The sequence below is a fragment of the Gracilinanus agilis genome, chromosome 1 (genome assembly GCF_016433145.1).
Source record: "Gracilinanus agilis isolate LMUSP501 chromosome 1, AgileGrace, whole genome shotgun sequence".
Classification (NCBI taxonomy): domain Eukaryota; kingdom Metazoa; phylum Chordata; class Mammalia; order Didelphimorphia; family Didelphidae; genus Gracilinanus; species Gracilinanus agilis.
In genome coordinates this window covers 499,659,286-499,679,244 of record NC_058130.1, presented here as the reverse complement: position 1 = coordinate 499,679,244, position 19,959 = coordinate 499,659,286, and the positions used below count along the sequence as shown (strand labels likewise).

At 34.0% G+C, this 19,959-nt stretch overlaps 1 protein-coding gene across 1 annotated transcript in view; it reads left to right on the top strand.

Moving 5' to 3' along the window:
* Positions 1 to 19,959, top strand: part of PREX2 (phosphatidylinositol-3,4,5-trisphosphate dependent Rac exchange factor 2) — a 519,198-nt gene that overhangs the window by 367,976 nt on the left and 131,263 nt on the right. Inside the window, exon 38 of the mRNA XM_044682545.1 lies at positions 2,834 to 2,936. Within this exon, the coding sequence (XP_044538480.1) occupies positions 2,834 to 2,936 (103 nt within the window). The remainder of the gene's footprint in view (positions 1 to 2,833; positions 2,937 to 19,959) is intronic.

Sequence of the window (19,959 nt, the reverse complement as noted above, 5' to 3'; positions counted from 1 at the left end):
TGTCCTAAAGCAGTGTTGGTCAACCTCTTGAGCTTGGTGTGTCAAAATTTGCCAAAAAAAAAAAAAACTAAGCATAACTTGGGTGGTGTGTCACTTGAAGAAAAAAAAACCCATAATTTTGTGATATTTATAGTTTAAATAACATACTTCTCTGTAGGCGGCCACATGTGGCTGCATGTCATCAAAAATGGTTACACATGGCAATGCTGATATGCATGTCATAGGTTTGCCATCAGGGTCCTAAAGTCTGTTCAAACTCATGTTCATTGCTTCCATGACACTATTTCATTTTTTGCTTTCTGCTTCTCCTTTTGTCTTCAATCTTTCCCAAAATCATGGTCTTTTCCATTTAATGCTCTATTCTCATTAAATCATCAAAATATTTAAGCTTCAGCTTAGGTATTGGACCTTTCAATGAGTAGTCTGACTTAATTTCTTTAAGTACTAACTAATTTAATCTTCTTGTTGACCAAGAGACTCTCAAAAGTCTTCTCCAGAACCACAGTTTAAAAGCATTGGTTCTGTGATGCTCAGCTTTACTTATAGTCCAACTTTCATAGCCATAAATTGCTACTGCAAAAACCAGAGCTTTGACTATACTGACCTTCATTGGCAAAGTGATGGCTCTGATTTTTAGCTTACTGTTTGTTCAGATTTTCCATAGCTCTCCTTCCAAGGAACAGGTGTCTTTTAATTTCATTGCTATATTGTCATCTGCAGAGATCTTTGAGCATAAGAAAATAAAATTCAACACTGCTTCCATTTCTTCTTCACTTTTCAATATAAATTATTTAAGAACTTCTTACAAAATGCAAAAATAAATTATAAACATTATAGGATTAACCCTTTATGAGATATAAAACATATGTAGGCTGTTGCCTGAGAATGAAAGTGGCATAGAGAACATTATAATTTTGGTTATTTGATCTTACTCTATAAACACTAGTACAAAATAAACACTAGTACAAAATCCTAATTCATTAAAGATTAGGTTTTGAATGAGAACATCCTAGGTTAGTCTATTCTTAGTCCTCATGTATAAAATAGTTTATAAGGTATCTGAATGTCTAGTAAATTTTCTTATTGTCAAATGAAATATATTTCATTGTGTGGTAGTTTTATTGTTGACTTTTTGATAGCATGAATCATTTCATTCTCTCTTATTGTTCCTTGATCCTGCCTTAATAACTGAGACATACTGGAAGATTAAAATAATTCTTGTTGAAGAAACAGGTTGTTGAAATAACTCCATGTTAGAAAAATAAATAATTGATAAAGGAAGATGTACCGTGTTAAGCGATTTAAAATTACTGCTTGATTAGATCTTCACAATGTGCCTGGAAGTAATTGTTATTATTATACCCATTTTAAAGTTGAGGAAACAGAAGTTCAGTGACTTGCCCAGGGTCATATGGTTAATCAGGAGGGATTTAGATGTGTTCAGTCATTTTCAGTTCTGTTTGATTCTTTATGACTCCATTTTGGAGTTTTCTTGGCACATATACTGAAGTGGTTTCCATTTCCTTTTCCATCTCATTTTATAGATGAAGAAACTGAGGCAAACAGACTTAAGTGACTTGTCCAAGGTGACATAGCTAGTAAGTGTCTGAGGCCTGATTTGAACTAACTGCCCCATCATTAGTATACCTATATTCCAAAGGAATCAAAGGAATAGGAAAAGGTCTATATGAACAAAATAATTTTTAGCATCCCTTTCATAGTAGCCAACTATCAGAAACTAGAGAACTCTCCTGTAATTGGGAAATTTCTAATCAAAATATGGTATTGAATGCAATGGAATAAATAATACCATAAGAAATAATGAAATGATAAATCGTATATTTAAAAAATAAAGATGGAACATACCACATCCATTCTGAGAAGCTTAAAATTCAGAAAGAGATATTTTCAGACATAGTTAATGTAGAAATTTGTTTTGCTGACCTATGTAGATAGTTTTTTAGGAATTTTTTTCATAAGTGAGAGAGTAGTGGAAGATAAAGATTTATGAAAATATATACTTGAAAAGAAAATATTTGCTGACAAATTGAATTATTAGTTTATTATTAATTTTACATAAAGAAACAGTTTATTGATATTGATAGAGCACTATAAGGGTGAAAAAGACCACTTAACTTCTATTTCCTTACTTTTCTTATTTGTAAGATAGGGACATTAATAACATATACCTCAGAATTTTTATGAGGATCAAATAAAAATATATATATGTATGTATATATATGAATATATATCAACGCTGCTTTACAGATCTTAAAGCACCATTCAAATATTAGCTATAATCCATTTGGGGCATATATAATGTTATGTATATTTATAGATAACATATAGAGATATACTCTATTATATGTGGCATATTATAATATGTGTATTTATATGGATATTATATTTACAAATATAAATTTATGCCCATATGCCTCTAAATGGTACAGTGGATAGTCAGAAATATCTGAATTCAATACCAGACTCAGATATTTACTTTCTATATGAGCTAGGGTGTTACTTAACTCCTGTTTTTTCTGTTTCCTCATCTGTACAATGGGGATAATAATAATGTCTACCTCCCATGTTGTGTAAGGACCAAATGGGATAATAATTGTAAAATGCTTATCTTAGTATTTGGCACATAGCAAATTCTGTGTAAAAATTAGTTATTATAACTAATATGTGTATATTATATGTGGTTGTGTGTCTTAAGTAAGTAGGTGACACTCTGTGGACCAAGATTCCTAGGTACATTTTTGGATGTCTAGATAGTCTTTTTTTTTTGCGTGTTCATATCTAACAATTTATTACATTTTGTCTTCATCTACAGGTGCACTCTGAGTGTTACTCTGGAGCAGGCTATAATTCTGGCTAGAAGTCATGGACTACCTCCTCGGTATATCATGCAAGCTACAGATGTAATGAGGAAGCAGGTAAATTCAAATGACATGTTAGACTCATCCTCTTAAAGACATAGAATATACCTGCACTGATGCCTAAGTATAGATAATGAAAAATTAAGGGCAAAATAGGAAAAAAACATACCAATTTTCCTGAAACCTTTGTTATTTCCTCCTTAGAGCCTACGCTGCCAAAGATGACAGCTTCTTGTTATAAAATGTCTTCTGTTTATTTTTTTTCACGTACTTTATGTGTGAGGACAAAGTGGGAGAGTGTGATTATTTGTGTGCATATTCATATCTGTTAAAAGGCACTCTGTGGGGCTTCAAGCCCAATGAGCTGGGCCTGACAAGCTGGCCCTAGCTCCTCAGGGAGTAGGAGAATCTAAGGCTGAGTGATACATAGGGTTGCCTGGGCTTGTGGGTATTCAGCTTAGCCAAGCCCTTGCCTCTTATTGCCCAAGCCAAGTATCCAGTGAGGGGCTGTATGTATGTTCCACAGCTCCTCTAGCTCCCTGGCTCGGGGTTGGGTTTGATGATAAAGTTGGTTATGGGCTGGTTGTTGATGTGCTAAATGGATAATGCTCTTCTGATTGCAATTTGATAAATTCCTTTTCCTGTGGCTATAGATATTTACTAGCCTGGGTGAGAATACCAATCTTCACTTAGATTAAGTTGTAACAGGGTTTATTGCTTTAACTCAAAAGAGTACGAACAGGGCAAGGAAAGAGGTGTTGGGAAAGTGCTATGCTAAGTCTATGGAGCTAAAGTAATCTATATCTAAGAGCAGTAGGTAGATATTGGCTGGAGACTCTTCCCCTCACAGTCCTTGGTCCATCCCGGCTGTGGCCTGAACCAAAGAAAGAGAGGGATAGTGATGTTCTTAGCACCTGTGCTGGTGTTTCACAGCTCAGTTTAGCAACAAGATGAATGAAACTTCTTGTGATAATGAGATATGGATGCTGTATTAGCAGGTCTATGGCCTACCCTCCTTTCACTACCCACTCCCAAGGTTCCCTCCTCAAAACCAAGGCCCTGGGTGGCTCAGTTCATGGGCTTTTATAGAGATGGTCCCAACTGCCTTTTGCCCTTGGCTCATGCTATCCTAGTTAAATTCCAAGTTCTTGTAACCAATGATCCTGTCAGTCAAGCTGTTCTCCATCTTGTCTAGAAGTTCCTTGTTACAAAACATGAAACTTCAGAAAATGAGGGTCAGAAAGCAGTGGTTACAACAATGAGAAGGGCCAAATGGATGCAACTCCCCTCCCATATGAATGCCTTCGTGTCTGCTTTTGTTCAGCTGGTTCCATGATGATGGAATGCCTACAGAAGAACAATTGAATGGTAGAAAAACCACTGCCCTTAATTTTTTAAGTTTTAAAGATGAGAAAACTGAGGCAAACAGAATTAAGTGACTCCACCAGGGTTATACAGCTAGTAAGTGTCTGAGACCAGATATGAAGTGTAATCTATAGAAATAGTTAGCCATTTTCTGTAGGTACAAAAAGCAGTTTGGCCCTTTAGAACTCAGAACCTGGCAAAGCAGCCCTGGGCATATGCCAATCTGGCAGTTGGGAAAGAAGTATAAATTGGGGTGCACAGACCCCTCAACCCCACTTCTTCTTCTTTTTCTCGGGTTGAGAGGCAGGAGAGTGTCTACTGTCTGGGCCCCAGGAGGAGGGAAGATTGGTGTAGACAGACAGACAGGTAGGGTTTAAACCTATATTGCTAGCTATATCAATCATCTTTGTATTGACAAAGCCACTGAGCTTTGATTATCATATAGGATCATCTTATCAAACCATCAAGAATCAACAACAGCCTCTGACCCAGGGAGACTTCATAGTCCCTGGGCTCAGCATCAACAGAATCCATACCAGTTTCAGAGTCAAGGGAGACTCTCAAAGTCTCTTGATCTCTGCACCGAGGATAACCTTATTTTAAATATTAGCATAACATATTATATTAATCATCAGGCAAGATTTATTAGGGTTCACCTACTTCCCTCTCTCCCAGTTTTATCTTGCTGTAAAGTTACCCAAATAAACCCACTTAATCTTCAAGCCTCTAATAGTCTTATTCAAGAGTTAATAACTTACTTTATAAAAGACAACATTCTTTAGATAATCTTAGATCGTGGTAACTAATCTAGCTGATCAAATTACATCTAAATCAAGCTGATGCTAAATCAATAAATATTTTTAAAGTTCAAGGAAGGTAAGAAAGGTAAGGCCTTCTTAAACTTCAGAAGGTAAGGTTTAAGTCATGAAGTTAATGACAGAACTACAGGTCAAAACCTTATCCACTGCTATGATTATGTCATTATTTCTTTGAAAATTCTTTACCAGTATCTGATGGCTTCTCATTTTAGGCTCAAACTTCTCTGCTAGACATATAAATCTCCTGCTACCCTTATAGTACTCCCTTCTATAAATAATCTACTCTATTATGGAATTATATATTTTTAGTTGCCAATTAATTTTTAATTTGCCTCTCCATCACCCGTTTATGATTATAATTTTTATTGCATTAAGATCTGAAAAAGTTGCATTTATTATTTCTGCTTTTCTGCATTTATTTGTGATTTTTTTATGTCCTAATACATGGTAAATCTTTGTGTATGTACCATGTGCTTCTGAAAAGAAGATATATTCCTTTTTATCCCTATTCAGTTTTCTCTAGATATCTATTAACTCGAACTTTTCTAAAATTTCATTCATTTCCCTTCTTATTTACTTTTTGGTTAGATTTAGGTTTGTTCTGATAGGGGAAAGATAAAGTCCCCCACTAGTAGAGTTTTACTATCTATTTCCTCCTTAAGCTTCTTTATTTTCTCCTTTTAAAAATATGGATGCTTTACCATTTGGTGCATATATATTAAGTACTAATATTTCTTCATTATCTATACTGTCATAAGGAAGATGTAATTGCCTTCCTTATCTCTTTTAATCCAATCTATTTTTGCTTTAGCTTTGTCAGAGATCATGATTACTACTCCTGTTTTCTTTGTCTCAGCTGAAGACCAATAGATTCTCCTCCAACCTCTGACTTTTACTCTATGTATGTCTACCTGCCTCAAATGTGTTTCTTATAAACAACATATAATAGGATTCTAGATTTTAATTCATTTTGCTATCTCTTTCCATTTTATGAGTTCATCCCATTTACATTCACAGTTATGATTACCATCTGTGTATTTGCATCCATCTTGATTTCCTCTTTTTAATCCTGCCCTTTCTCCTTTCGTTCTTTCCCTCTACTCCAGTGTTTTGCTTTTAATTACTCCCCTTTTTCCCCCTCATATTATTCCCCTTCCCACCACCTCCTTTCTTATTCCCTTCCTTCTTCTCTATAGAGTCTTTTAATCTCACCTACAACTTTTCCCTTCCTTATATTACTACCCTCCCCTCCAACCCCTTTCTTATTCCCCTTCTACTTCTTTATAGGGTAAGATAAGATTCTATACCCCAATGAGTCTGGCTGTTCTTCCCTTTCTAAGTCAATTCCAATGAGAATAATGTTTAAGTATTAATCAATCACCACCCTAATCCTCCCTTACAGTGTAATAGTATTACCTCCACTACACCTCTTTCTGTGATATAACTTACCCTATTTTACTTCTCTTTTCCCATTTCTCTTAGTACAATCTTCTTTTTCACCCCTAGAATTTTTTTTGACATATCATCCTAAACAACTTACTATCATAACCTCTATGTATACTTCTAAATAATAGGTTAATGATAAACTTTAAGAGTTATAGATATTATGTTTCCATATAGAAATAGAAACAATTTGACCTCATTGAAGCTCTTAAATTTTTTCCACTTTCTTATTTACCTTTTTATGCTTCTCTTAAATTTTGTATTTGGACATAATTTTTCTGTTTAGTCTGGCTTTTCTTTGGGAATGCTTAGCAATCTTCTTTTTATTAAATATATACTTTCCCCTGAAAGAATATTGTCAGTTTTGATGGGTAGGTTATTCTTGGTTATAAACCCAATTCCCTTGCATTCTGGAATATCATATTCTGAGTCTTCTGGTCCTTCAATATGGAATTTACCAGATCCTCTCTAATCCTGACTGGATCTCCATGATATATGAAGTGTTTCTTTCTGGCTGCTTGCATTATTTTCTTCTTGGCCTGGGAGCTCTTGAACTTGGCTGTAACGTCCTGGGAGTTCTCATTTGGGGTTTTATTGCAGGAGGTTATCTGTGGATTCTTTCAATCTCTATTTTACTCTCTTGTTCAAGAATATCAGGGCAATTATCTTGAATAATTTATTATAATATGATATTTGGGTTTTTTTTCAGTTATGACTTTCAGATAGTCCACTAATCCTTAAATTGCCTCTCCTGGATCTGTTTTCCAAGTCAGTTGTTTTTGTAATGAGATATTTCATATTTTCTTTTTTTTCATTCTTTTGATTTTGTTTTATTGTTTCTTGATGTCTCATAAGTCATAAGCTTCTATTTGTGAGCATTTTTTCTGATTTTTAAAGGCTGAATTTCTTCCACAACCTTTTGATCCTTGTTTTCCATTTGGTCCACTCTACTTTTTCATGGAACTCTTTTCTTCTTTGGATTTTTGTTCCTTTTTCTTTTTAGTTGGCCAATTATGCTTTCTGAGCTATTTTCTTTTTGCATTACTTTCATTTCTTTTTCCCACTTTTCTTCAACATGTCTTATCTGATTTTTAAATTCCTTTTTGACTTCTTTCTAAGAGTGAGAATAATTCCTGCTTTTTTCCCCCTATTGTTGAAGTTTTCCTTGTATTTGTTTGGATCTCATCATCCTTTGTTGGTTCTGTTCTTGGTTCTTTTTCTTATAGAAGTTTTTGAGAGCAATGTATTTTTTTTCTTTTGTTTAATCTTTTTCCCTGCCTTTTTGTTTGGTTCTTTATTTTGCCTATAGGCTGGGAATTCTGCAGGCTGTTTCCTAATTCTATCTTTCTCTGCTGGTTTTCAGTATTAGGCAAGGTGAGCTAATTTGCTTTGGGGCTAATTTGTGTTGACCATTATTATAGTACTAAAATTGTTTGTTTTTTATTGCCTAGATTTATATTCATAGTTTATATATCTTGTGATCTCATTGGGAAACTGATATGTGCAGCCAAAATAGTTTAGCTATAGGAAGTTATAGCTAAGTTTTACTCATAACCTATTTGTGCAGTTCCCTGTTATGTATACTTAAAAAAAGTGTCTTTTTTTTACTGTATTTTTGTACTTTAGATTATGGTAAAACTAAAGAATAACATGATATCTACTGCAGCAAAAATGTTAGCAAATTAATTAGTTATACTTAACTTTGTACTCCCTCCAACTTCCCCCAAAGTAATTAGTAGAGTAATAAAAGCTTCTGATCCAATTAGAGTCACTAGTAAACTAAACATCTTCCCTTCAATTAATGTTTGAATTTCCTGAAAATGTCACATTTTATATTGCTGCTATTGTTAAATTAGATGCAGATCAAGGGGAGCTAAATGGTGCAATAGATAAGAGGGTTGGACATCAAGTCAGTAAGACCTGAGTTCATATGTGACCTCAGATACTTACTAGATGTGAGACCCTGAGGAAATTGTATAACCTGTCCTTGCCTCTATTTTTTCTTCTGTAAAATGAAGATAATAATAAGCCCTACTTCCCAGGGTTATTGTGAGGATCAAATGAGATAGCAATTTTAAAGTCCTTCACACAGTGCCTGGCAAATAGTAAGCATTATATAAATGCCATAAATGATGATCATCATTTATTTCTTCCTCATGGGGAAATTCCTACTTTTTAAGATCGCTAATTCTAGATGAATTGCTGATCATAATAAATGGAAGAAATTTCTTGCATTTCATAAATGAGGTGTAAATGTGTCAAAACTTATTCTGTTTCTATTCTATTCTATTCTAAGCAAAGCAGAAGTCTAACAAAAATTTACAAACCCTAAAATCAACCATCATGTAAACAGAATTGTTCCGTTTTTATTTTTTTTTAGGTCAAGTATATAACATATCAAAAGGAAAGTTAGGCTAAAATCAAGCCTTACAGTACTGCACGTCCCATAAATAACTGCAATGTATACTTAATTTTACAAATTGATCTAGTAGCTTATTCATTTTTACAGTTTTATCAAACAAGAAATAATGCAGGAAGATTTAGCAGTTGTCATACCATGTGTGTAGACCCGCACAAAATTCTGGCTTATTTGTATGACTGTTGGCTATTCATGAATTATCATTCCTGTGTTGGAGATATCGAAATATCTGTGTGACCTTGGGCAAATGCCTTGACCTTCATTTGTCCCAGACAACTCTCCAAGAATGCAGAGAAGATAGTTCAGTGTCCCGGATACTTTCGCTTAATGAATGCTTGTTGATTAACTTGCAATAGTGAAGGCAATTTCCTCATCCAGACCTTTGCTTTAACAAGGAAACACAGGTCTAGTCCTTATTTTTAACTCTATATACAACATAGAGTATTCATATATTCTTTCAGTTAGCAATAATTATAAATATGGTGATACAGTTTCATGGCTGTGAGAAACACTGTGTTTCCACAAGACTACTCCAAATAACAAATCCCTATAATTCATATGAAATGAGTCTATTTACAAAAATGATTTATAGGGCAAATGATTACAAAAAATTGCCAGCCTTGAGAAACTGGTTATCCCAAACATATTCATGTAAAGAAGATAGAGAGCTATCTTTTTATCATTCTATACATTGGAAATAAAATCTATTTTTTTCCTCCAGAATGTTAAAGGAGATGTACAAGATTTGTCCAAATCATTTAGAAACTAGTTAATGCATATTGAAGCAGAATGAGATTGAGAATTTGCTAAGTATTTCTAGCACAAAGCAAACACTAATTAACTAACTGCTGAATTAGTTAATTATTGTGCCTATTATTAAGCAAATTCTATTTGTCATTTTTAAAGGCCTGAAAAAAGAGTCTTCTAAATGTAAGATCTACAAGCAAGTCTATAACTGAGGGGAGTCAATTTTTCTCCCTATTTCTGATAGAATCATTTTTCCTATACAAAATTAACAATTGAAGAGTGTGCTTCATGAACACTTTATTTTACCATGTTTAGCATTTATCAATGATTTTGTTATGAGCTATCCCAACTTTTCCTTTTGATAGGACACTCTGTTTCTGTTTCTCTATCTGTCTGTCTGTCTCTCTTTCTGTCTCTGTCTTTCTGTCTGTTTGTCTGTGTCCATGTCTGTCTCTGTCTCTCTTTCTCTCTGTTTCTGTCTCTGTCTCTCTGTCTCTCTGCCTTTCTGTCTCTCTCTCTTTCTCTCTCTCTCTAACACAAACACACACACACACACACACACACACACAGATAAGAGCTTCAGGGTAAAGTAAGCTAAGAAATACAATGTTAGGAGGAAATCAAGCTTGATTTCATTTGAGAAATTTTAGAGTGCTTTTAGTGAACCCAAATTGCTCATAGTTAAAAACATTCTCTCAAATTACTCAAATTCTCTTGAATACCAGTATCCTCTTAGTGATGCTATTATCATTGTGGAGCATGGGACACTGCAAAAACAGATGAACCAAAAATGACTCCCCCCTTAAAATAAAAAAAAAATAAAAAGGTCATAGGGTAATCAAAATTTTTGTGAGAGCCATAGTCATGGTACAATGTATCATCAGGTACATGTGTAAGTGGCATTGCTATGTATATAGATTATATTACCAAATATATAGAATTAGGTTCTTTCTTCCAGAGTAAAAGTATTACATTTCTCCCTTAAAATTGTAAATTTCAGCTAACAATTCATCTGTCTTGAAGCACTCATAACTGACAGAGCCCATTTTCCATGACCTTAAAATACAGTAACTAAGAGTTCTTAGGAATTTGGACATTAGTCGGGGAGGTAGTGCTCCAGAATGTGAAAAAGGCATTTATTTTTGATTCTGCTGTTATAACCTCAACTGTATATACTCTTTAGAAACTGAATACATCAGAGATAGCCACTGATGGCAGTAGGAGGGTGGGAAGAATTCAAACAAGATATGTTATAGGAAGAGGAGGACTGGAACTCAAGAAGACCCCATGACCACTAAGTTCATATCAATTAACCCTTGGGGGGAAAAAGAATTATAGGGTGACAGATGCTCTGAAATGATCAAGGCTGTCATATAGGCATGGCATTACTACCTAAAAGGAATAAACTTCCTGACTACAGTTTTCATGGGTCACATAAATTTATTTTAGGGGTGAGAAACCACAAATGGAGGGCATCCATGTTTTCTTGACATCTACTTTGAATAATTTGTGTTTATCATTAATCAAAAGCATATTGACCAGTGTGAGAGCATAGTGTTAGAGGGACACATGGGCATATTTAGTTCATAACTGGCATCCCGATGAGAAAGAGACAAAAATAATTAATTTCTTGAATATCATCTGTACCAGTATAGAGCAGAATTTCATGGAAAGCTTTCTGAGAGCCTGCTTTTGCAATTCTATGATATCTAAGGAATAGGAACTCTTGAAATTCCTTATCAGAAAGGCTTGAAAAATAAAGGGTGATATTGGAGAGAAGATGTAGAAGGAGGGTAAATGAGTAGTATTTTCTATGTTTCTATTTTTAGTCAAACCATTTGGCACAAAAAAACCAAAAAAACCTAACATTCCCCAAAGAATGCAAATCCTCTGAGGGCAGAGGCTTAACCCTTTTTGCCTCAGTTCCTCATTTATAAAATGAGCTGGAGAAGGAAATGCAAATCACTCCAGTATCTTTGCCAAGAAAACACCACACAGACTCACAAAGAGTCAGACATGACTGCAAAATGACTGAATAACAACAAACAACAGCTATTGGCAAGCCAATTTCATTTTTGCTGTCTGGATAAGAGAAAAGGGTGGAGTTAGCCACTGTTTTGTTAATTAATAGAAGTTTCTGACAGGTCCAGAAAGTTGAATTGTAGTATATAATTAATTCAGTCTTACAAAAAGAGTGGAGACACAAGTCCTTCCTTTCTGGAAAACTTTGAAGCAAATCTCTTTTCTCCTGTTATTCAATCTGAGAAAATTATTGTTTAAACTTTTATTTTTTTCAATTAACAAACATATATCTTCTATACAACCCTACTTCCAATAGAAAAATGAAAAGAAAAATAATCATAACAAATATCCACAGTCAAGAAAAACTATTTCCTATATTGTCCATGTCCCAAAAGGTGTATCTCATTCTACATCCTAAATCCATCATCTTTTTATTACCGGGCGAGCACATAGTTCATCATTAGTCCTTTAGAATCATGATTGATCTTTGTAGCAATCAGAATTCTTGAGTCTATGAAAGTAGTTCATCTATAGTGCTGTTGTACAGATTGTTCTGGTTTTCTTCACGTCATTCTGCATCAGCTAGTCATACTAGAGGAGTCAAATGAGCATCTTGGAGGCCACATTGCAGCCTGGGCTTGGAGCCCAGGTGAACCTGATTGAAATGTAATTGTTAAACATATAACAAAATAAAACATAGATGTTATTAATATATGGTTTTTGAAAGCAATATGTGGCAGGCAGGGAATTGTGTGTATGGTTTAGTGGCTCTACTATTTTAGTTTGACACCATTACTGCAGCTAATTGTTTTCATCTCTCTGACAAGGGAGAGAAAAGGACTAAACTGCTAAGCATTTAATATTCATGGAGGGAACAATATAACAGAATGATGTTATTCATAAATTCTTGCATCTGCACAAGGAGCTAAGTCTAATAATGCAAAAATGAGCAGTAAGCATTGTTCTGATGAAACCTAAGTGTTAGATTGTGATTTATCAACCACATTAGCAAAAGAGGCTTCCTTGAGAAATTTAATCTGATTAAATTAATTCCCTAATCAAATGAGTCAATAAAACTCTAGAACATTAACTTCTTCAGGGTCTCATTTGAAGAAATGTTTTTAGGTGCTCTTCAAAAGAAAACAAAATAGCATTGCATTAATTATTCTGTGTGGGCAGAGTCAGGGAAGAGGGAATGTTTATGCATTGAGCTGCATGATTCTGGAGACTTTGAGTTGGGGGTATTTTCATCCACCCTTTTACTAAGCACTCTGAGACCTCAGGCCAGTCACTTAAGCCCTAGGGACATCATTTCCTTCCTCTGTAAAAACAGGGTACTGAACTAAGTGATCTCTCTGGTCCCTTTTAGACTCTAAATCTTATGATCCATCTAGCACAGATACTAGTGCTATTCCACAGTCTACTAACACATGACCCTTTCAAAAAAATGATTTATTTAGATCATGTGTTCCCAGAATTGTCTAATTCCTTAAGAGGCCAGCAGTTCTCTATTTGACCTAAAGGTCAAGAAAGTAAGATTCTGCCTTTGGCGTGTATCTCATGTTTTCCACTGGAGGTCAAATGACAACTTTCAGCCTGCCTTATTTCATGCTCTTATGGTTATCAAATAGGCAGGCATAAATTCTCTTCAAAAACATTAGAAAAACATCCAAAACTCTGCCATAATCATTATTTCAAAGGCATGAATTTAGTTTTTGTGATACTTTGTCAGAACTCTTGCTATTGGTATGAACCATAACACCCCACTAATAAATCTTAACCTTCTATTGACTGTTAAGAGAAATATTTGATCTAAGAGAAAGCATACTGAAGTGAAATACCCCAATTTATCTTCTTTTATCTACTAGCAGGGTGACCTCAGTTAAGTTATATCTCTCCATTTTCTAAATTGGTTAGTATTGTCCTTTCATAATGAATACTTTGATCTGTGATGGGTAATGTGGTTTTGTGTAATTCTGATTACTTCAATATGTTAAGTGCTCAGTTTAATAAATTAGATACTTAAATGCTTGTTGATTGGTTAAAGATACAAAATTAGAGAATTTTACAAAGAATAGGAGTTCTGGTCCTGTCTCTGCTAGGTATCTGCTGTTCAGTGTTACAGCTGACCTGCAATTGTGAAAAGTTTCCACACCAGAAAGTTCCCTACACCTATGAAATGAGAGTTACAATTGACTAAAAATTAACTATTGGGATCCTATACTACAGAGCATAATGTAAACTGATAGTGAAAAAAATGATAACATCTTCACAAGAAATTACATGGATGTTTCTTGGGTTAAACATACTTCCCAGGAGTGGTGAGGTAAATTAGAGTAGCTTTGCCCCAAGGCTGATGTGAGCAATGATAGTTGCATCATATTAGCCTACATCACCTTTCTAGCCTTAGTAGGTGTTAGGTAGTTACAGAATGACCATTTTGAAGATTGGAATTGGAAATGGAGTCGGGAATCATAGAATCTCAGCATTGGAAGGTACTTCAGAGACTGGGGATCTCACTTTGTACCTGGGCAGGAAACCTCTCTACCAGAGGGGTCCAAGTGTAGCCTGAAACTCTCCTGAGTGCAGAAGGAACCAGATTAAAATGTAATTTGGAAATATTTAACCAAATAGATAAAAATATAGAAAAATAGATAATATTAATATGTGGCTTTCTAATTTAATTCAAACCCACAGTGATCCTTATGTAAAGTTTATGGTCATATTTCTATTTTAATTTAATCGCATTGCTCTCTATAGCCCACAACATCACAAGGAAAATCATTCATATCTAACTATTGTTATGGGAGAAATATCTCTTGCTGAATTCATGTGGTAGGTTACTGCTACTGAATAAACTTATCCCAATGTAGAAATTATAGAGGTAAAAATCTAGGTTTTTATGCCGAAATACAGGTTCAGGAAGTGGAAAAATTGCCCTGAATAAAAGATGGGAATTACTGACAATGTCTTTTCATAGAAAATTAGATCACAAAGATAGAGAAATGATTTTTACATATAACAATATTTATAGCTTCTTATGCCATAAAGCTCACACAGTCCTAGTCAAACTTTCATTGTTTTATATTTATTTCAATTAATGTCAAACAAATTAATTTAGAACAAATTAATAGAATAAGTTAGAGATTTCTACTGTTTGTAAAATACTACATTTTTAAATTTTTATTTTGAATATTTTCCCATAGTTACGTGTTTCATGTTCCTTCCCTCTCCTCCAAACTCCCCTAACCCCCTTTAGCTGACATACAATTCCACTGGGTTTTACATGTATCATTGATCAAGACCTAATTCCATATTATCGATAGTTGGACTAGAGGAGGGGTTGGCAACCTTTTTGGCTGTGAGAGCCATAAATGCCACATTTTTTAAAATGTAATTTTATGAGAGCCGTACAGTGCTCACAGTGTGTGCTCCTGTAACAGCTCCTGAAAAAAAAATTGACTTTATGGCTCCTGCAGAAAGAGCCATATCTGGCCCTCAAAAGAGCCAGATATGGCTCGAGAGCCATATGTTGCCGACCCCTGGACTAGTTGTTGTTTAGTGTCTACATCCCTAATAAAATCCCCAACAGCCCATGTGTTCAAGCAGTTTTTCTTCTGTGTTTCTCATCCCACAATTCTTCCTTTGAATGTGGCTAGTTTTCTTTCTCATAAGTCCCTCAGCCTTGCTCTGGATCCTTGCATTGCTGCTAGTAGAGAAGTCCATTATTTTCCAAAAATACTACATTTTAAAGAAGTCACAATGTGCTAATTGAAGAAGGGAATTGATATGTCACAAACATAAGCTGAAGTTCCAAGTCAGAGAAATTTTTATGCTGTATTCCATCCTTTCTCTCATTTTGCTTCTTATCTCAGGAATGTAAAAAGTCTTCCCATATCACTCCATAAATCACATTTTAGCCACGTGACATTAATATTAATAGGAAACAAGGCTTCAGTTAACCAAATGCTCCTGGAGGATTCCCTGCCTCCAGGTTTTCTCTCATTCAAATTAAGTATATCAGTTTCCTTCAAACTATACCACTATGTCTTTTCACCATTCTGGACACTTTTCAAGTTACTGTTAAACACCACCCTAAATGTAGCATCCAGGACTGAAAGCAGTCTCCAGCTAAGAACAGACAGAGGACTGTGGAATGGTTTAATTCCTTTGCTATATAGGACACATTTTGTTCACTCATAGTCTAAATCAATAGGCTGCTGTTTTGAAGTAAAAAACTCATGTTCATTCTCCTGGAGCATTGCTTTATAACCCTGAATAAATTACTTCACCACTTTCCCTTTAACTTTTCTGTTACCAAATGAGAATGTGATGATTATTACCCATCTCCCTAATTGAGTTTTTATGTACATTAATTAAATAATGTTCCTACTAGATTTTGAAGTTTTTAGAAAACAGAAACTATTCAAGGGTGATGATATTATTTAGGCACAATATACTTCATCATTTCTCTATGTTCACTTCTTATAATAGTTTTATTTTAAACTCCTGGCCATATATCTAATACTAAGAGAGAAACATCCAACTGTGAAAGTAACTAATAGAGCATAATGTTATCACTACTCTCTATCAGCAGCATATTTGTTGAATACCTAATATAAGCAAGTTAGTGTTGTCCCATGGCAAACATATAATAGATTTAGGGCCAGAGGTAAAAAAAAATAAATTGTGCACTTAAATGTTGCTGGCTATCAATTCCATTTTGATATTTTTATCATTAAGTCACATTCCAGAATTTTATAATCCATTCTTTTTATATCTTACTTGCCCATGATCTCTGTATCTCCCCTCCCTTTGCTTATCCAAATCCTAGCCATCCTTTAATATCTATCACAAGTATCATCTTCCCCATGAATTCTTCAGTAACTACCTCAGATGAGAATGGTCTCTTCCTTTTCTGAACTGCTATATCACTTGTCCATGATAGTAATATATCATAGCCCTGAAAAATACATTGTCCCATATTGTTATCCTGTTGCTTGATACTTTTTGGTCTTTTTATTTAGAGTAGGTAATCATTTCGAGGACAAAGGCTGATTTTTTTTATTTCTTTTGTAACCTTGTTCCAGTCCATTCTCTACTCATCTATCAATCTTCCAAAATTGTAGATCTGATAATGTCAATACCCATCTGCTTCCCATTCAGTGAATTCCAGTGGCTCCTTGTCAACTCTAAGATTAAATTTAAAACCTTCTATTTGGCAGTTAAAGCTATTCATAACCTGGCTCATGCCTACCCTTCCAGTATTTTAATACTATACACCTCCCTTTCCCCTGTACCCCCTGGTCCAGTGACACTGGCTTCCTTGCTGTTCCTTAATCCCTAGGCTTTTGGAATTTTTTTTATTTGCTGTTCTCCATGCCTGGAATATTCGCCTTATAGTCATCTCCTGCCTTTCCTGGCTTTCTTCAAGTCACAGCTAAAATCTCATCTCCTATGAGAAGATTATCCAGATGCCCCTAAATGCTAGTCTAGATTTCTCTTTATGCTTATTGATTCCAGGAGGGGGGAGGGAAGAGGGGAGAAAGACAACATGAATTATATAACTTTGAAAAACTTAAGTGTAAATTTGTTATTAGAGCAAAATTAAGATGAAAAAAAAATTAAAAATAGACTTCCCTTTGTTATCTTCACATTGTCTGTCTCTTGTCTTGTAGGTACATAGTTGTGATCATGATGTCTTCCCTGCCTTCCTTATTAGATTGTTAGTTCTTTAAGAGCAGGGTCTGCCTTTTGCTTCTCTTTGTATTCCTAGAGTTTAGCACAGTACCTGGTACATAATAGATGCTTAATAAATGATTATTGACTAACTGATTCAATAAGTGTTTAGCATGAAGCAGGAAGTCAATAAATATCTGAGTGATTTACCCTTTTCTAGTTTACTTAGCTTTCTTTCTTCATTAATTTCTTCATTAATTCTTTAATTAATTCATTAATTCTTCATTAATCAGTTACCCAATAGTCAAGAAATAGAAAAAATATCAGTTGTTATTTTGTTGACTTCTTCATTTGATCATAATATCTCATTTCTTATTTTTCAGTCAAGTCATATATTTCTTGAGATTTCAGTTCTATAATGGCAGATCTAATTTTTGTTAACATTTTAGAATGTTTTCTGAAATCATTTTGTTTATTCCTATGAAAGGCATCATGGCACAATGCATGGTGCATGAGATTTGGAGTAATAAATTAAGTGCTATGCTAATGCTTATTCCCTTCCCTTCATATTTACTATCCATGTGACCCTGGACAAGTTACTTGACATTTCTGTGTCTCAGTTTCCTCTTCTATAAGATGATGTATTAAACTTGTCTTTTAAGGTCTCTTCTACCTATGATCTTATGATGTCATTATATGATGATGTGGTAAAGATTTAATAAAATAAATTATTAATAAAAAGTATAAATAACAATATACAGGATATCAAAAGGATGAAAATATATGCTTGGACACATGTCCTAAAAAGAAGAAAAAAAGAAAATACAATCAGTACAAATAGTATTATATTCAAGACAAATAATTTCTAGAATAGAACTTGTTATTTGCACCCCATTGCCCCGGGGCAAGTTATTTCACATTTCTTGGTCTCACTTTCCTCCATAATAAAATGAGAAATAGAACTAAATGATCACTACCCATATATTTCAGCTGAAATTTCTATGATTCTATGCAACTAACAATTCAATTAAGTTCAACAAATCTTGATTGAGCATCTACTAGATATGACATCAAGTAATAAGCAGATACAAAATTTAGATGACAGTCAGAGTTTCTATATACAATATAAACATAAAAATTTCAAGATTTAAATTATGTTCCTAATAAACAATAATTTAGTGAAATAACTAGGGATTTTTCAAACAACAAATTTGATTTACTATCCAAAGTACATAATTAAGATTTATTTGTATAGCAAATGGTATAATAAAAATATGTTTTATTGGGTTTTCTTAAAGGCTGACTACTAACCATAAACATAACTTGAATATTAAGTGATAATAAAAGGAAACAAAATTTAGCTTTGTTCCCTTCTAGCTATTTTTAATGTCTCTTTGAAAATTTTATATAACAAAATAGGAAAATCACTCCATTAAATATGTCACTAGGGATCCACTCTTGGTTATCTAGTTATTCTATTAATGCACTTTTTGGTGTTACTAAAAACAAGTGAAGCATAGCATACATTATAAGATTAATGAGGATATCTCATAAAGAATGTCAGAGCATTAAAAATAGTTGGGAGTCTCTTATTTATACAGGAATTATATGTTGGTTCATTTGAGAATTACAGTTTTTTTTCTTTTTTTAGTGTTTATTAGTTTATCAATTAGAAGTTTTTGAGATTGAAAGAACAGAGCAAAGATAGAATTTAGTCTGTGAACTCTTACCCTAAGCTGAATTAAATCACTTCTAAGCACAGTGTTCCATTAGCTTACCTTTTAATTTTTTCCATCACCGTGAACAAAGCAAACTAAAGACAAACATGATGCTATATTTAGGCAGATGTGGTATGAGGGTTAGGGTATGAGAGGTGAGGAAAGTGTTGATGAGGGCTGAGATAGAATAGCATTCTAGTTCCCTTTCCACAAAGGTTTTAATTGCATTCCATTTCTAAACAAGTGAAAATCATTCTAGTATATACTTCACAATTACTTTTTCTTCTCCTTCTCCATTGCTTGCATCTTTTTTTCCACCCTTTCTTTTCCTTCATACGAATGTATAATTTTTTTTGAAACAATAAGCTGCAAGGTAAAAAGTCCAAATTCTTGAGATCTGCACAGGTCTGTCTCTTTTCTAAAAGTTGCTTTAGATGTATTTTTAAAAATGCTATCCTTTTATTACTGTAAAGTTTAAAATAAATTATGATGGAGCCAAGGCAGAAGAGTTGCAAAACAGGTGTTGCATAGAACTATGATAAATTGCCTGTCCCTTACTAGTAGCAACAGATACTTGGTATTTATAGTCTTCTCATTATTAACTTTCAAAGTCTCAATATGTATTTTACTAGCTGAGGCAGATGTGATAATAGATAAGAAGTGCCTATTTTAATTAAACACTCCAGTAGTTTTGACAATTATAAAAATAGATGTTAATTATTTAGATTCAAGTCTTTGAACTTAAAGACCTTAAATTAAAATACGTTCTTTTTCTGTCTGCAGCAAAATATTTAGTTTGCAAAATGTTGCTCTTTGAGTTTCTCTCTCCTCTCTAATGGCTTTGACAAACGGTTGCAGTCAGTATTCTA